General features: G+C 38.6%; 1 protein-coding gene across 8 annotated transcripts in view; it reads right to left on the bottom strand.

Annotated features, from left to right (window-relative positions):
* LOC124111698 (LIM domain-binding protein 2-like) overlaps positions 1-19,787 on the bottom strand; it is a 58,795-nt gene that overhangs the window by 2,440 nt on the left and 36,568 nt on the right. For 4 of the 8 annotated variants that reach the window (XM_046471464.2, XM_046471462.2, XM_046471459.2 and 1 more), the window contains 7 exons: positions 8,699-8,801; positions 8,292-8,464; positions 7,495-7,617; positions 6,624-6,704; positions 5,645-5,774; positions 3,450-3,551; positions 1,103-1,263 (listed from right to left, as the gene is read on the bottom strand). In XM_046471464.2, coding sequence (XP_046327420.1) covers positions 1,103-1,263; positions 3,450-3,551; positions 5,645-5,774; positions 6,624-6,704; positions 7,495-7,617; positions 8,292-8,464; positions 8,699-8,801 — 873 coding nt within the window. The remainder of the gene's footprint in view (positions 1-1,102; positions 1,264-3,449; positions 3,552-5,644; positions 5,775-6,623; positions 6,705-7,494; positions 7,618-8,291; positions 8,465-8,698; positions 8,802-19,787) is intronic. The other 4 variants (XM_046471466.2, XM_046471468.2, XM_046471460.2 and 1 more) reach the window with 3 other exon arrangements.

The raw sequence follows: 19,787 nt of genomic DNA, 5'->3' as shown, positions 1-19,787 counted from the left end.
AACTGTAAATAGTAACAGTGAAATGACATGTGTTTCATGAGTACCACAAATGATATTTCTGAAAGAGAAATATCTTTCTTCAATTTGCCTGTCATTTCAATTCGTACACTATCCCGTTTCTTTCTTTTTTCCATTAATGCTAGAAGAAGAGTTAAGAATATTATTTAAATGTGAACAATATCTTACTTACTTTCATACTATCCTGATATGTATCATTTTCAATAAAACATCAACTGTATGTAACCTGAACTTGAGAGCGAGGCTGTGCTCAATTGGATAGAAAACAAATATTGATTTCATTGTGCTAGCACAGATGCTAAAGGTTAACATGATCACATTGCAACACAAACTAGTTTTATCATATCTGAAAGCTGGTGAAAGTTGTTGACCTAAAATCTGGAATAAGACCAAAACTTAAAGCCACTGACATGTGGGTTTTTGCCACGTCTCAAGAGACAAACCCAATAAAATCTCCTATTTCACATCCATGGCACAACTTCAATCCCAGTGTTTTGTGTCGCTGATAAGCCAAAAACTCATTCAAACAAATTAACATAAAGAAAGTAGTGGGACATACCTAGAGGCAGCCAAGTCACATGACTAAAATTTAAACCCTACAGTAATAACAGTCTTAACTGATTGTCATTCAACTTAAAGCAATTCGGCAACCAAAGGATGATTGTTACATATTCCCAGCCTTATTGGTTGGCATTCCACTGCCTGACCACACGTGTAGAGACATGACGCGACCTGCATCAACTGTATAGACGTAATCACCAGCCAACAGACATGATGACATCATCTCCACTGCTCAATGACCAGCTGAGCTACAGCTAGGTTAGTCATGGTAAGCTCTGGTATTAAATAGGGAATGAGGTAGCTACTGTTATAATTAGTTTTTAGTATTAAAAACTACATCTAAAGACAGATCTTAGACAGAAATGTTATGTAAAACTTTATATACAGACAGAAACAAAATAAAATTAATGGTAAGTTGGTAAATCCAGCTATATAAGACTGATTAAACTATCACAGATGGACAGACAAACAAAACAGACAGTCAGACAGAATCAACAATACAAAATCCATCCTCACCACTTACCCCTGGTACTGACGACCCAATGTTGAAGGCCTGGGGAGGCGAGCGCTTCTTGTTTGGCCCTCCCTCTCGGCTGTTGATGCCCGTGTTGTTCCCCGTGGATGCCTTTCTCTTCCGCCTCTTGTTAGGTGGCCGGGTTGCCTCTGAAAGTACATGACTTGTTGCTAGAAAGAAAAATTGTACCAGCTCTCAGTCTGTCCACAATATTGATACATCTAGATCTGGAAAATGGTTATAATTGATTCAAACATATTAACACAGAAATACAAAAGGCAAGAAGCACATGTACAACAAAACCTCTAGCTTCCCTCTCAGTCTATATCTATACATAATGTCCACAATGAAAGCATGAATAATCATTTTGACATCCTATACATTTTACACATCCTATAATATGCTCTAATTTATTAATTCATCAAATTTTGAAAAACTGAAAAAGAATTGTTCTCAATATATTCAAAATATTATCACCTGTTTTGTCTGCAATTTGAAACGAGCCCTGGTAAGTGAACTCGATCCTACATTGTTCTGATTAACAATACATGTATGGCGATTAGCAAGCTGCTGTGTTAAAAATAAACTCACTTTTTCAAAACAAATTTCTACAAATTATTCTGATCACTTCCATTTAGACGGATCCAATGTGTGATGGTAAAGGCAACTTGGGCAGAATTCTGATCATCAATGAATTAATATTACTATCTGTTTGGGGGTTATTATTCACAAATGATTTTTTGTAAATAGATTGAATTCAGAAGAAATATCTGTTTTTCAACAGAATAGGAATCATACAAATGAACGGAAATTATGACATCAATTTGAATCAAATCAGAGTTATAAAACTCAACACTGCCTTTTAGCTTTATACACTGATGTTGTATAGCTGATGGCCATTAACTCCATGCTGCCTGTATATTAGACTATCCGAGATACTACTCTCATGAAGACATGCTGTCAATGACAAAGTAAAATCACTAATGCTACAATTTTATCTTCTACTTGCAAAACTTTATATTAGAGCAGAACTTTATTCAAAATTAGAGATTTAGCTATATCTGAGCTTACTCCTGTAAGAGCAGATTCTCAAATGTTTATTTCTGTGTCATTAGATATTAGAAATAATTAATTCAAGCCTGTTAGAAATAACTGAAGTTATGTTCTCTGTGAACAACTTAATAACATTATACTAGGGTGTTATAGTCAAGTGTTGTTTGGACTGACAAACTGTCTGACATTTGCCGCTTTCACCTGGCTAAGAAAACAAGTATGACTGAAAGTATTACAAACTGCAGTACATTGACCAGGGGGCAACACGCGGCCGTCCTGGCCTACAGTGTCCAGCACATCCAGTCAAACACAGGCATTAGATTCTACAATGCAAAAGTTCCACATCCACAAGCAAATTAAGGGGCAGAACCAAGTATGAGATAAAGCCACCAATGTGCCATTGGTACATAATCTGGACACAATAAAATTAACGGGACATTCAGATGTTTGCATTTACAAAGCAAGGTTAAAAAAACATATGAGCAAAAATTCAAATACAAAATGAATGACAGACTTTTTTTTAATAGCATTTAGAAGTCTTCTCTGTTTCAACCTTTTGAATTAAAATCTAAATGTGGGAGTAACCTCCATTCGTTCAAGTGTAACCCAAAGAATCAAGATTTCTTGTTCAAAGTAGAACTGAACAAATTGAGAAAATGAAAACAAATTCTCCAAAGAGTAGTGGCTTTTCCCCTATTTGACTGCTGCCCCTGGTATGTGAGTAGTAACAGACAGGTCCCAACAACCAGCAGTAGAAAACTAGGGAGGACTGCGACTATAGGGGACAGAGACGGTCAAACCATGGCAGGAAGAACCAGTTTTACAGACAAACAGATTCCCCCTTTGGTTGGCATTTTTTCCATTGACCATAACAATATGAGCTGACCTCAAGTCTTGAAGCATCATCATGGAGACAATGCCTTGTATATTAGCCTTATGTCACTTCGGTTTCTTGCCAAACCCAAATTGAATTAAAGGAAAATCATAATGAAATGGATTGATAATTTCTTATTACAGAACCTCGCCAAAGGTATTAAATTCATAATTGAAAATGAAATGAGAAAAGAAAGAAATGAACTTCAGCTTCTGATAAGGATGCTCAAATTCTGACCACCAAAGTCGTACCATGATGTGTGAGAACATTGTAACATGGTAACCTTAAGCTTACACATATCTCCACCAAAAACATTTCCCTGCCGATGGTTTGACATGATGGGGCATACAGGCGTTTGAACATTAATTCTTGTCTGTGAAGGGCCTTGTGGATTAGTTGGTGAGTAGCAAGGAATAAGAGTGTATTTACTTTCCCAATACTGGGGCATAAATTGCCCACTTCCCGTATGTTTGGCCATATTTTGATCAGACGGCGAGGTTCGCCGGCTCGGGTGTTCAGCTGGCAGGGGGACTGAGAAGAAACCAAAAGGATAGGGTGTACGTACATGAAAGACGAAAACTAGGGCCAGGTTCTGTATCTCCACTGCAACTGTAGGTACTACTACCATTACCACACTCTTATGAATAAAATATATCACCCGTAGAATTTCTAGAAATATTACATTGACTTATTAACTTTAGAGAGGGTATATGTTTTATCAAAGAAGTACCAAAGGAATATATCCTTTTCTAAAAATGTCACAAATTTAAAAATCATTAGGTAACTTTTTATGATGAAGCCAGTAGAATATTACCAGTGGTCAAGTTATGGACCTAATAACACTTATTGCTGTACTTCATGGTATGAAAATGTTTTTACTTCAATTCAAGATAAAAAGGGAAGACATCTTTCTGTTTGAATTGGTTCAAATCAATTTTAACAACATTTGATAATTAATACAAAATCATGAAAAATATCATATATGTTTAAAATGAGTCAGAATTATCCATTGCATTTTCTAACACTAAAACTGTGACTCATGTTTTTCACACTTAGCCAAGAAAAAGTACAACTTGTGTTATAACCATAGCAACAACAATCCTTAAACAGCAATTTGGTATCACACTTTTCACCCCTACGATGCAGTGGAGTTAGCAACAAAATGAAAAGGCAGAGAACTGTTCACAAACAAAAACCAATTTCTACAAAGATGACATGAAATAAAACCAGCAGTTGAACATATAGAAAGCAGAATAAGTGATGTGAAAAATGATAAAAGACATTGATTTCATTTGCAATACAACTTGACTGACAGATGTCACTCACACAGACCACACCTTCACCATTGTAACAGTGTGTCAATCACTTGTTTATTACACCAACTCAGATTAAGTACATCCAGCTCTGGATACATGAGCGTCATGCGCAACTTTGGATTGGTTAGGATAAATATAGTCAATACATTGACTCAGACATGTTGGAGAAAATAATACATGAACTGTGCATGTGATCAAAGTCATTCACTACAGTGTGAAATAGTTGTGAAACATGCCAATGACAGTCACACAGCACTGAAATGTAATAAATATTTTTGTCAAAATACAAAACTGATTAATTTTAAGTATTCTGCCATCACTAGAAGAAAACTGAAGAAAAGCATTTTCTTTAAAGAAAACCACACATTTACCAATCTTGTGCTGGATAGCTAATAAAATACACCCCCAGAAGAACATATGAAATATTCCACACACCCCACACAAGATAGAATGAAATATTCCACACACACCCCACACAAGATAGAATGAAATTATTCAACACACACCCCACACAAGATACAATGAAATATTCCACACACCCCACGAAAGATAGAAGAAATATTCCACCCCCACACACAAGAAGGTATGAAATATTCCACACCCACACACAAGATAGTATGAAATATTTTACACACACATACACACACACACAAGATGGTATGAAATATTCCACACAACCTACACAAGATGGCATGAAATATTCCACACCCCACACAAGATGGTATGAAATATTCCACACACCCCACACACAAGATGGTATGAAATATTCCACGCACTCCACACAAGATGGTATAAAATATTCCACACACTCCACACAAGATGGTATGAAATATTCCACACACACCACACACAAGATGGTATGAAATATTCCACACACCCCACACAAGATGGTATGAAATATTCCACACACACCCTACAAGATGGTATGAAATATTCCACACACCCCACACAAGATGGTATGAAATATTCCACACACCCCACAAGATGGTATGAAATATTCCACACACCCCACACACAAGATGGTATGAAATATTCCACACACACCCCACAAGATGGTATGAAATATTCCCCCCCCCCCCCCCCCCCCACAAGATGGTATGAAATATTCCACAAACACACCACACAAGATGGTATGAAATATTTCACACACACCCCACAAGATGGCATGAAATATTCCACACACACCCCACACAAGATGGTATGAAATCTTCCACACACACCCCACACAAGATGGTATGAAATCTTCCACACACACCCCACACAAGATGGTACAGGAAATTGTAGTGAGTAGTTAAGGTGTTGTCCTACCTTTACCAGGTGGCGCTACCATTCGCTGCCACTTCTGGAAAAGCGTGGTCTTGAGACAGTCCCGAGGATTGAGGCCATACGCCTTGTGCCGGGACATCAGCTCCTGCATGGGCTCGAGGATCACACATAGCTGTAGGGTAGAAACAACAGCCATGTCAGTACGGCACACATACACACGAAGTCCAACATTTACACGTATCTATCAACAATGTTTTGTCATTGCAGTGATCAAAACTAATTTCAATGCATGAATAAACACAGACACAAAAACTGTTGCAGGATGCTTCAAAAAGGATCATCATTGATGAGGGTTATTCTGACAAGAAAACAGTTTCACTCACATAGGAAGAAACCTCACAGAAATGGAGAAATGTACAATTAAATATTGACGATACCCCCCAAACTTTCGAATGTTATGCTGTATGGTAAATTAGGAACCATTATGTCACAATTTTTAACCCCACTACTTTGGTCAAATGATGTCACTATCTTCAAAAGTGTTTTAAAGTGCCCAAAGCATGGCAATTTGGAAAAAAGTGGTATTCAACATTAGATCCAATGCCATATTTTACAAAATATCAAGTCCTATTTCTCTTTAATAGGTGGGGTGTTTTTTCAAATACTATGAGAGACAATCAGTGCAGACCTAGGGTCAAATATTAGCCTGTGACAATGCCTTAATCATTCCGTGCCTGGTGAGCTAAAAATACATCTTCACCTTTGAAGTCTGAAAGAGCACAAGGGATCCTATGCATCTGACATGAAACATGATCAGCCGAAAGGGTCTGTTTAAGAATTGTAAGAGTTAAACTGTTACCACTCTGTGTATAAGCCCTTTTCATCTTCACAACAAAGGTGATAAAACTAGAAAATCGTGTAAACAATAAACTAACATTTCCTGGCAGTTTGCACTTATGAAAAGACAAATATGAGAATCGTTTCCTTATTTCAAGAGGGAAATATCTGCGGGATGTCTTACCCTGAGGAAGTTGAGAGTGTAGTTAGTAAGGCCCTGCCGGGTGATGTTCTTGGACAGCTGCTCCACCATGGCTGGGTCCTGCTGCAAGTGTACACAACCTAACATATACAACACTGTCAAATCTCAGTGTTCAGTCAGTGGGCACAACATAATGGCTCTCTAACCCTTCAGGTCCACTACTGCCATAATATCCAGTTCATGACATGATGACAACTGCATTACTTCTAAATACATAAATGGTTTTGATTTGTGACAATGTCTGCTAGACATGCTGCAGATGCTGGCTGTGCTTACCTGCATTTCAATAATGCTCTGTGGAACCAGCTCTCGCGCTTACCTGCACGGCAATGACATTCCGTGGAATTAGCTCTCACACTTACCTGCATAGCAATATCCTTCTGTGGAATTAGCTCTCACACTTACCTGGATAACTTTTTCTCGTTGTTTGTTGTTTAAAAGTGCACTCAACAATATTCTATCTAAATGACAGCAGTCTGTAAATAATTGCGTCTGGACCAGACAATCCAGAGATTAACATCATGAACATCGATCCACGCAACTGGGATAAGCATAGTCGCTTTTTACGGCAAACATTGGTTGCTCACGGGTCTACCTGGATAGCAGTGACGCTCCGAAGAATCAGACCTCGTGCTTACTTGCATAGCAATGACACTCCGAGGAATCAGACCTCGTGCTTACCTGCATAGCAATGACACTCCGAGGAATCAGACCTCGTGCTTACCTGCATAGCAATGACACTCCGAGGAATCAGACCTCGTGCTTACTTGCATAGCAATGACACTCCGAGGAATCAGACCTCGTGCTTACCTGCATAGCAATGACACGCCAAAGAATCAGACCTCGTGCTTACCTGCATTGCAATGACACTCCGTGGAATCAGCTCTCGATGCTGCCTGATCGCAAAATGCCATGACCGAATCCTCATCAGGTCATCGAAAGTGAACTCTAAGACCAGCCGTCCCTCTGTGATCACCTGAACATTAAGCAATACAGAAGATGATGTCGAGATTTCAAATAAATTTTAAGACATTAATCATATTAGTCAATCAGGACATTTTGTGAGAGCAGGGCTGCCATACATTATATGACTTTTTCCACATGAAAAGCAACCATCCTCTCACTCTAAAAACATGAATATTGCTCTCAGCGGTCCCAACCCCTCCACTCAAATGCCACTTCAACCTCCCCTCTGATCTTTCGGAACACCTTCATGAAAGTTCCTAAACTACCCTCTCACACCTAAACACAATCCACCCCTCCCCGATACTCAAGCATCATCCATCCCAACACAACATCCACCTTCATGTTCCCTCCCACACCCAAGCAGCATCCACCTTCATGTTCCCTCCCACACCCAAGCAGCATCCACCTTCATGTTCCCTCCCACACCCAAGCAGCATCCACCCTTTGTGTTCCCTCCCACACCCCAGCAGCATCCACCCTTCGTGTTCCCTCCCACACCCCAGCAGCATCAACTCTTCGTGTTCCCTCCCACACCCCAGCAGCATCCACCCTTCCTGTTCCCTCCCACACCCCAGCAGCATCCACCCTTTGTGTTCCCTCCCACACCCCAGCAGCATCCCCGACTCAGCTGTACCCACCCCTATCTTGCCTCCCACACCCCTACAGTCCTCAAGTTCCACTTACATTAGTGAACATGGGCTTGCCATGCTGTGTGACCATCATGGCCTGGTCACAGTCCAGAGTTATCGTTGTGTTGTGGAAAGATTCTTTGGGATGTTTGAGTACATAGTACAGGTCAGTGACGCCACCCTCAAATATACTCCGGAAATATCGGGGGATCAATGTCCGCCCAATTGCTGCAAACAGAAATAATTCCGATTAGAGAAATTTCTGTATTTTCTTCCAATATTTTCCGACATATTCTAAATAAACTGGAGGCAAATTAGCAATACAAAATAAGCTTCTTTGACTCAGTGTGCTCAATGCAAACACACAAGAAAACTGAGATACAATATTTCTTATCAGAGCCCCTTCATCTATTTTCATCACATTATAGTAATCTTGTAATGGAACTGGTCCTATTCACTCACTGTAGCGTTTTGGTCCATCCTCTAGACAGAAAGTGAGCGTCAGTGTGGCATCATCTTCAAAGAACTCGGTGGCAAAGGCATCCCACCAGAGATTGTCACTGTCCTGGAACAGGAGGAGGAACATTAATGACACACACAGGGCATGGGATCATTTCCTCAACAACATATACATAAGGAAGGCCACTTTAATGACACACACTGGGCATGGGATCATTTCCTCAACAACATATACATAAGGAAGGCCACTTTAATGACAAACACACTGGGCATGGGATCATTTCCTCAACATATACATAAGGAAGGCCACTTTAATGACACACACTGGGCATGGGATCATTTCCTCAACAACATATACATAAGGAAGGCCACTTTAATGACACACACTGGGCATGGGATCATTTCCTCAACATATACATAAGGAAGGCCACTTTAATGACCCACACAGGGCATGGGATTATTTCCTCAACATATACATAAAGAAGGCCACTTTTTTTACACCCACTGGGCATGGTATCATTTCCTCAACATATACATAAGGAAGGCCACTTTTTTTACACATACTGGTCATGGGATCATTTCCTCAACAACATATACATAAGGAAGGCCACTTTAATGACACACTGGGCATGGGATCATTTCCTCAACATATACATAAGGAAGGCCACTTTAATGACACACACTGGGCATGGGATCATTTCCTCAACAACATATACATAAGGAAGGCCACTTTAATGACACACACTGGGCATTGGATCATTTCCTCAACAACCTATACATAAGGAAGGGCACTTTAATGACACACACTGGGCATGGGATCATTTCCTCAACATATACATAAGGAAGGCCACTTTAATGACACACACTGGGCATGGGATCATTTCCTCAACAACATATACATAAGGAAGGCCACTTTAATGACACACACTGGGCATGGGATCATTTCCTCAACAACATATACATAAGGAAGGCCACTTTAATGACACACACTGGGCATGGGATCATTTCCTCAACAACATATACATAAGGAAGGCCACTTTAATGACACACACTGGGCATGGGATCATTTCCTCAACAACATATACATAAGGAAGGCCACTTTAATGACACACACTGGGCATGGGATCATTTCCTCAATAGCATATACATAAGGAAGGCCACTTTAATGACACACACAGGGCATGGGATCATTTCCTCAACAACATATACATAAGGAAGGCCACTTTAATGACACACACTGGGCATGGGATCATTTCCTCAATAACATATACATAAGGAAGGCCACTTTAATGACACACACTGGGCATGGGATCATTTCCTCAACAACATATACATAAGGAAGGCCACATTAATGACACACACTGGGCATGGGATCATTTCCTCAACAACATATACATAAGGAAGGCCACTTTAATGACACACACTGGGCATGGGATCATTTCCTCAACAACATATACATAAGGAAGGCCACTTTAATGACACACACTGGGCATGGGATCATTTCCTCAACAACATATACATAAAAAAGGCCACATTAATGACACACACTGGGCATGGGATCATTTCCTCAATAACATATATACATAAGGAAGGCCACTTTAATGACACACACTGGGCATGGGATCATTTCCTCAACATATACATAAGGAAGGCCACTTTTTTTACACACACTGGGCATGGGATCATTTCCTCAACAACATACATAAGATGGCCACTTTAATGACACACACTGGGCATGGGATCATTTCCTCAACATATACATAAGGAAGGGCACTTTAATGACACACACTGGGCATGGTATCATTTCCTCAACATATACATAAGGAAGGCCACTTTTTTTACACACACTGGGCATGGGATCATTTCCTCAACAACATATACATAAGGAAGGCCACTTTTTTTACACGCATTGGGCATAGGATCATTTCCTCAACAACATGTTAAGTTACATGATGCTACATTAATGCTGTACATCCTGCATCAAGGTTACAGATGGGAGGCCAGGGAAGGCCAAGGCAAAGGTGCAACACATGTTCACGTTTTCCACAAAGAATAAGCCAGCTGTGTCCATTTGGAATTATTTCACTGTTAATATGAAACTATGTAGGTTTGATGATTTGACTGTTTAGTACATGCTTCCTGGAGGTGACAGACAAACAAGGTCATTGGAGAATTTTGATACACAGGTCAAGCCATGCAGCTAACATAACAGGTCAAGCCCTGCAGCAGAACATCATACCAGTAGACATGCACAACCTGTCGGCACAACCTGTCGGCACAACCATGCCATGAAGATACCCAGGAGTATGTTACCGAGTAGTTTGTACAGTCGAAACACCAAACTAGAATTCACATCTTCAATATCATCAAAATTACTTTTTTCAGTTTCAAGTATTGATAACTGGCATAATTGTTCAACTAGTACCGTATATCACCGTCTATAAAGCGCCCCCACGTAAAGGGGGACCCCCCTGTACAAGCCTTCAAAATTCGATGCAAATTTATATACCCCGTCTATAAAGCAAATCGGAATGAAGCACGTCATAAGCACAAACACAATCCCTACAATAAAAACATGTTTGTCTTCTGCAGAAACAAATACATTGTATGCCTTCAGCGAATTCAGGGAAACTTAGTCAAGACAAATTTGAAATTTAAGATAAAAAATACACTAGACATGATGGCTTACCGATTAAATTGTATTTCCTGTTCTGATAGGCATTGTTTTATATGAAGAGATTAAGATTACCATCTGTATTTTCTCGTAAACTAAGCCGGAAGAAGCAATCTGCTGTACACACATTTCTTTGAATCTGCTGGTCATTCGGTTAAAAATTACCCACTAATATAACCTTAAAGAATTTTGATACAATGATCAGAGAAAACTATCTGAAACTATTATTTTATCAGGAATAATTTATTCCAATATCATGTTATTTTATTTCAGCTTTAGCCAAAAATATTTTAAATAAATTAATAAGCATACCACTTTGGTACAGCAGATCGCTATTAACGGATATTTTGTCGTATAGAACAATATGACAAATTACCGTTGATGCTCTCGCGCTCGTGATAGCAAACACTTTATGTTGAAATATAGTAGTCAAACTACACTGAATATGACTTTGGGTGATGCAATATATGGCATTTATGATATATATATATATCCATTCTCTATCCACTAAAGTTCGTTTCAAGGCGTGTTGAATAGCGGTAATATGATGACTGGTTGCTGTAAATAATGGTGAGTTGTGCGATCTTCCGATCACTTCACATATGATTTCGCCAAAATGAATATAAACAAAATTGAATGAAGTTTTGAATACAATTAATAAAATAGATTACAAACATTAGTCCAGATATATAATGAACTCTTTTATAACCAGACAGTGTAATTACATGATGAATATGCCGAATTCAGTACGGATTTGTTGACATAGTATTTCCGGTGTTACCTGCTCACAGTAATGTCTTTGTGTTGGGGAAAAAAATTCAAAAGTCTTCAACCCTGTGTATAAGACGAACCCCCTTGAAAACCCCCATATTCTAGGCAGAAAAACTCACCTTAAAAACAGCACTATATGGTATGTGATTTGCTACAGAGTTTGAAATACACTATTAATTTGAAATGTTTTGCAAGATTGGCCAAAACTTATGTCCTCTATGAATACTTTAACACAAGGAATTTCATGTTTAACAACATAAAAACTGTGTCTGTAGGATCCTTGTACCATGGCTGAGAAGGGTAACTCGGGTACTCGGGTCTAGTGGATGCTGAGAATGACCTGGGGACCCACAGGACTACCTTGACCCGTGGCTAGTCACATGATATATTGTTTAATGACAGTAACAGTAAAACTTCATGGTTACCCAAGTCGCCAAAGTTTGCATTTCATTGTGACTATGCTGCATTCCTTTTGATTTTGAAATTTGTGAGCCAATTTTATAAGTGTATGTCAATAGTTTTTGCTAGGGCTACGGGTAAAACAACTCCCAGTGGGACATCTTGTCGCCAACTCCATACCTACAGCCGGTACTACAGTAGGGTCGGGTAATAGGGGCTCAGGTATCCGGGGAGTAAATTTCAACTCATCACAGCCCTACAGTAATCCTAGAATCTTAATGTTGCCATGATGGCAAATCTGTCATCATAAGAATTGCCAAGAAGCAGATTTCAAAGTGTGAGGTGAGCAGATAAACTAACTGCAGCCATACCATATAGGCTTTTGATTGATCATCCCTAAACATGGCCTTGCTAAATTAGGCACCTGAACCTAAATACTACTACAGGTCAATACAAAGATTACAAGTGATTTTCAAGGACAGAGACTCTAATAGAAACCATACAGGAATATTTACATGTCTCCCACTGATTCTACTTAGTTATAATATATCAATGCAATTATTTTCTGAAGTCCATATGCTATTTTAAGTCAGACAAATTACTGTCTCAATTTAGCCTGTATTTTTTCCTAGCCGACAGCTTGGGGAGAAAGTTGTCTGATTTAGATCCCCAAAGTCTGGTGACCAAAAAACTTGTGGCAAATATGCATCTTCTTTTGGTGTCCTCAAGAGTGAAAATCAATATTGTTTCAATAATTCATTGCTTGTGTCATATTGACGTATTTCACGGAGGGGCAGGACTCGTTAGCTATTCAGTAAACTGACACATAAATGTCACATTAGAACTTTTGATAGTGCCCCCACATTATACATATATTTCATCTGAATTGAGATAGGATTACAAGTGTTACCAGAAAAAATAATTATCCTTGAAAATGTGTGTTCACTTAAAAGATAGATAAAATAGAAACTTTTTAAAAGTATTTTTTTTTTTAATGAGAAAGTAGTTATCTGTTAGAGAGTGCAAAAAGACAACATTTAATACACGTTTTAAAACCATGTCCACAAATTAAAGTCAGGACAAATAGGACTTTGTAGTGTACTACAAATTATACTATTTTCCTAATTGCCTTGATGACCACTAGTTATCACTGGTGAAATCAGTGATACAAGTACAAGCTTGCAGAACAAGGAATAAAATTCCAGTTATTTATTCTAGGTCACAAGATAACAGCTCAGTCTGCTGGTCTGTTCACCAACAGGAAGGGGAAAGTCTCAAAATCACAAAACTTTTTTGCCAGGTATTGTTAACCCCTTACAAGCTGACATGAATATAGTTTGATATACTGATATAAGGTGAAAGTCATGATGAACGTTTACTTCAATGTACCACCTGTCTGGTATGTTGTGATCTGTAAACTGCTGATATTTTCAAAATACGAAAGGTATGTAAATTCAAAACTGATTTAAAGAAGCAAAAGCAACTAGTGCACTGGTGTCAAAACAACCATTGTGTCCAACCGTTCACTCCTCAAAGCTACTTTATTGACTGCATTTGTATTTGTCCCAGAAATCATTGTCATTATTTAAAAAATAATTATTCTTCCATCTTCACATATCCAAATCTGTAATGTGGTTTCAAACTTATCACCAAACAAAATACACTGACAAAAGAATATACCCCAAATCTTACACGTATCTTTCTGAATCATATACAAAAGTTTGATCGCAGAGAACATCAATATGAGATGAAAATGGCTGATCAAAAAAGAATTATTCTCGTCTTTGACCTAAGCTGATGACAAAGAATACTAATGCCAGTCCTCAATGTAATCCTGCCCGTCACAGGTTTGGGATTTGATTACCATGAGATGCTCCCCGGCCCTGTCTGGCCGAGTCTAATGGGCACAAGAACTAATCAAGTCATTGGTTACCAAGTGACCTGGGCCCCGCAAATTTTCTACCCAGACAATTCTGCAGCCTCTAACACAAGAAGATGTATTTCACTGTAAAACTGGCAAAATTTGCTCCACTAAAAATCAATACGGCACCAGTGACTTTCACCACCCTGTCTGTTGTCTATTGATGACAGATTGGTGGACTTCACAACAAGGATGCTCTGTGTATACCTCCCCACTTGATACCATCATTAAAGAAGAGGAACAACATGATACGGAAATTACCTGGAAATATGAATTAGTGACACTGGCCTAATTTTATGATGGATGCACAAAATGTCTATACCAACTGACATTGAATGAAACACTTGAAGTTTTGTTAGAATGTGTGACTAAATAGGATTTTATTACTTGTCACAGGATCAAGAACAGCAACACCACAGCCATAGGTTCTGTGGCTCACCTTTCACAAATGTCCTGAAGCTTAAATAATCATTGACATGGGTAGAATCATCCTGCGACCTAAAATAATACTGTTAATAGAGCTACGTAACTTGTGGCTTTATAAGAATGCCTTACAAGTTGTGTTTGCAACATGAGCATAGGACCACGCTTAGAGGACAGTATGTTTGACACACAGACACTTCACACTGTCAGCCACCCATCCTCACTTTAGTTGGCCCTCCCTACGAGAATGAATTACACCATAGACAAGCCTGTCATACTTGATAAATGTAGTAATAGAGTAACGCCATTTTTAAGGATAATATCATTTGCAGGAGACTGAGGTCTGCCATTAACTGCCCTATGGCAATGATGTTTTTACAGCTAAAATGGAGAGGATGTGTATCCTTAGCATGCTAATACCCCCGAACATACCAATCAAACAGCAATGTATTGTGGTTGTTATTCACACAAAAGACACGACAGAGGTTAGAGAGACACTGGCCGTCAACATCAGAGAGCTGTTATTTAACCATCTTCCCGAGGCAAGAGAGTTCACTGACTATAAAAGTCCAGTTTCCACCCTTGCCGAACAAGGCTGGAATTACTGGGCTCGATCGTAGCGCCACCAGTGGTTATTACGAGTTACATGCCTTCTAAGCCTCTCCTATGGACCAATCCGATTCCATCACTTGCATTTGCTTCAAACAAAATGGCGGCACCCGGTCAAGACGACCTGATTGATAATCAAGATCTAAATTGTGATAAAATGGATCTTACATCGCAAAGTGCATCAAATCACGTGAACACCTTGATTAAAAACATGAAAAGATTTGGAAAAAATCTGTTGACAACGAGTTGGCGGGGCACATGCTTTGCAAATCCTGCAATCGACCGAAATCTGCACGACAGTTTACCAACCGGATTTTGATTTCAGTGCGCGATTTTGATTGGACTATGCATAGACTCGTTAGTCCAGCCAAAATGTAACTCTATAATACCAGCCTAGTTCGGCAGGAAACTGGACTTTTATAGTCAGTTAACGCTCTTGCCTCGGGAAGATGTTATTTAACCTAATCAAAGGTAACTTTTTTTGGAGTTTGATGAACATTGACAATGCAATGATTATAATTGACATGGAAATGGGTGACAGTGCAATGATTGATACTGTCACCTGCAAGGATGTCCGAAGTATCAGAATGCTCGCTAAATGTTGCATGATGCTGTAGTGTTCACCTTATCTTCCATCTGCCATGTGTTGAGTGTTCACTCATCTGAAACGCTGTTTTCTTGGAATATATGGACGGGACATCATCGATCAATGTATCACCAGTTGAGTTGTGAGGCACTCAGTCAATCAGGCAAGTCGACAGAGACATTCCGATACAGTCTGACACTGTGTTTGGTTACGTTAGTATATGCAGATTAGCTATGAGGGCCTATGGCAACATGATTGATAATTGCCCGTTGTTATGCAAAACGAGGTCAGTATTAAGTTACAGTGGCCTGCACTTTGGCTGATAACTTGCATACAGACTCTTGTGAATATATTGTCAATCTGCAACATTAGCCATTAGTCCGAGCCCTAAGTCGGAACCCTGATACTAAAAGGCAAATTCAGGCTAGCAGGCACAAAAGGTTTTGTCACAAATTGTATTGTTGAAGTTGAAAGGCAGTGGAGGATTGTGAATTGTCTGTAGTGACAGCAGCTGTCCACAGTACACTCAAAATAGATTTGCAAACTAAAATCTGATTACTTGTAAATGTTATTATGAAAATATTTTGTGTAAATCCATCATGGATTTACAAAGCATTCAGTTCTTTTGCAGAGATTACCATGTAGAATTATGAGCATCCCAAGTCCACAGTGACACTGACTGACATCACTGGTTAAACCATTGTAGCTTATATTAACTGTAGGAGATGATCATCACACAGTCACATCACTGAGGATAATTTCTTTTTGTACTTCATTGACTCCAGATATATCACATCATCATGAACTGAGTAAAGATAAAAAAATATCCAAAATGTAACATTTGATTTCAATTCTTTTTTTCTTGAGACAAATGCTTTGGAATATTATTAAAAATATTTGAGATCTTCAATGACCGGATGTAATATAAGTTATTTTCAATATCCCATCTTAAAAAGATATTCTGTCATACTCAAAGTAAAGAAAAATATTCTCGCTTTGGTATGTTGTTCATTAAAACTGCTGTGGACAAATGACAAGAATGCTGTGATTAGCCAGAGATAAGTCCCCATAAGGACAAGCATGTGACCTGGATCCTCCTCGCTACAGGTCAGTGAGCTTCGATCTCACCATCGCCAATCAGATTTCAAGTAACAGCCTGTCCCAAACCTGTTTGTTTGAACTTATTATGTTCCGGTGGCGAAAAAATCAATACTGATACTTTGTCCTCTCGATAAATATGCTGATTGGATGCACAACCAAAGACAATGGGTGGCGTGGAGATGGCAAGTCCAGCTGGTAAAGCACCCTGCTGTGCGGGAGGGGGAGGGGGCAATCACTCATGCATAGAGATGCTAAGGTTGTGATTAAATATGCAAACACCACCGAGATCTCCTTGCGATCAGACCTGTGGATTATTCCAAGCAACGCAGAGATACAGGCCATGTTGAGTTCGACCCATGAACATTAGTCTTGTATTAACCCTGTATCTCCTAACCCCCTAGCTCATCGATTCTGGATTTAGAAATTAGCTGCAAACATGATTATTTACTGCCAGTGGGAGTTGTGCCAGCCCTTCCGATTTAACACCATCTCATTCCGATTTAAAGGTTTTTGGTCAAGAATCTTGTCCATTCTCTCATCTTAGCTGTTGCTAAGGTATTATGGGTTAATCTGTAAACATTAGGCCTGTGTTAACCCTTTGAGGGGCAGTATCTGAAGAGAAAGCATATTTTCGTTGATTATTGTATCTCATGAAGAATTGTAATATGGATTTAGTCATAAGACTGCAAATGTAAAAAAGGTATTGCTTGATAATAATCATGGGGTTGGCAGGAAAAATCCTTAAACTGCACATTTTCTAAACATCTAAAAAGCAAAAGGGTGAATTTGAAAAAGAAATGGCATATTAACCCATAAAATGTCAGTTCTCTTTTGCTCTCTTCTGTTATGAAAGATATTTCACAAAGGACAAGAAGGGAACATTGTATACATGTTATTGTCTATATTTTAAGGCTACATGTATTTCTAATAAACTATTTTTTGAAAAAGCATTCTAAGAATTGTTTTGGTTTTTTTAAAAACCCACTTATACTGATAAATAAAAAGAGAGACAAAATTGAACTTTAATTACAATACAATCATACTGACGTATAAAAACAGGTTTTATCATGATTATGGATAGTTATTTTCGCAATTCCATGTGAGTGAGTTGGGTTTGACGCAGTTTTTAGTAGTATTCCAGTTATATCAAGGCTTGATGTTGGAGGAAAGAAGGAGTGATGCATGTATCATATGTTAACCACTTTGGTGAAACCCATGAGCATGGATATGGTACTGACAAACCTATAAAACATAATCGGGCTGAACCAGGAATACAATCCACGATCACAGGTTGTTAGTGTGTCCAAGGGAAACTACTCTGCACAGCAAATTACAACGATTTAGACGACTGTGCCACCTGTGCCCTCAATTCCATAAAAACAAATTTAATATTGATAAATGAGGGAAATGTTTACTAACGAAGAACTACTTATCAATTTTTAAAATTCCTATAAAACAATCTCAGACTAAAAACATACAATTTTTATCACAAACAAATGTCAAGAACGCATTATAATATTGAAAACATTTTTAAAAGTGGGTACTGAAAGGGTTAACTGAAGTTGACTTCATGATTTCAAGGATTAGGTCAGACTGTATGGATGAGTTCATTTCAAAAACGGGGAGTACTGGTTGACACGCACAACACACATCCCTCATTATAAGGCATTCTGGGGGATATTCGTCGCTGGTCAGTTCAAAATCCCTCCTAAAATCTCAAACTTATACTTGATATAAAACAAACATTCAAAAACAAAGCAGGACAGTTTTAAAAGAAAATTACAGAAATGCACCAGCTTTGTTATAAGAATCTGGCGTTATAATGAGGCTCTAATGCTACCCAGGACAAGGGTCAGCTAGAATCGGATTAATTTATATTTTACCCTGGAAACAGAGGTGAAAGGTCCACTATGACAAGGGAGAAAGTCAGTGTATAACTGCATGTAGAAAGGCAAAACCAAGGACTTCCCCTTTCAGACTGGCAACCACAAACTTAGCCATCATCAATAGTTTTTAACAGTACGTCATTTATTTTGAATTCACAGCAGCATGAAAAACATACTAGCACTTACTGCACAACTTACTAGCTGAATGGAAAATAACAACTGTCAATTAGGAATTAAATTCCCAAATGAAATTAAACGGAGGAGAATCAATTCCAATTTCAAATAAGGAAGTTTATTTTGAAACAATAATGTATAGTTGCTTACTAATAGCTTTCTGCATCAACTTGGGGTAAGTCATGCTTGGGTGGCAATACAACTCTTAACAATGTATGCCTGCAGTTGTGTCTCACAATAAAATAGATACTGCTTCATATCTTGATATTTACTGTTATGATCATTTACCCTTTAGCATTTACTGGGAATTTTTTAACATTTTGGCAACAGACGCAGTGACCTTTATGCAGATACACTGAAAGATCCACAAATATTTCTGAGCAAACATTTCAACATTATGTTCGACATTACGATATTTTGACAGAAATAGAATAATGATTTTTACTAAGTAATGGAACCATCAGCGTTTTGCCAAAAGTTGATTTGAAAAAGAAATTCAGTCTTAACATATCAAGACAAATTACTCTTTTGAAATACAAGATATGTCA

The sequence above is a fragment of the Haliotis rufescens genome, unplaced genomic scaffold (genome assembly GCF_023055435.1).
Source record: "Haliotis rufescens isolate VD_foot unplaced genomic scaffold, xgHalRufe1.0.p SCAF_12, whole genome shotgun sequence".
NCBI lineage: Eukaryota > Metazoa > Mollusca > Gastropoda > Lepetellida > Haliotidae > Haliotis > Haliotis rufescens.
The sequence above is the reverse complement of the archived record's forward strand: the minus strand, read 5'-3'. Positions and strand labels throughout refer to the sequence as shown.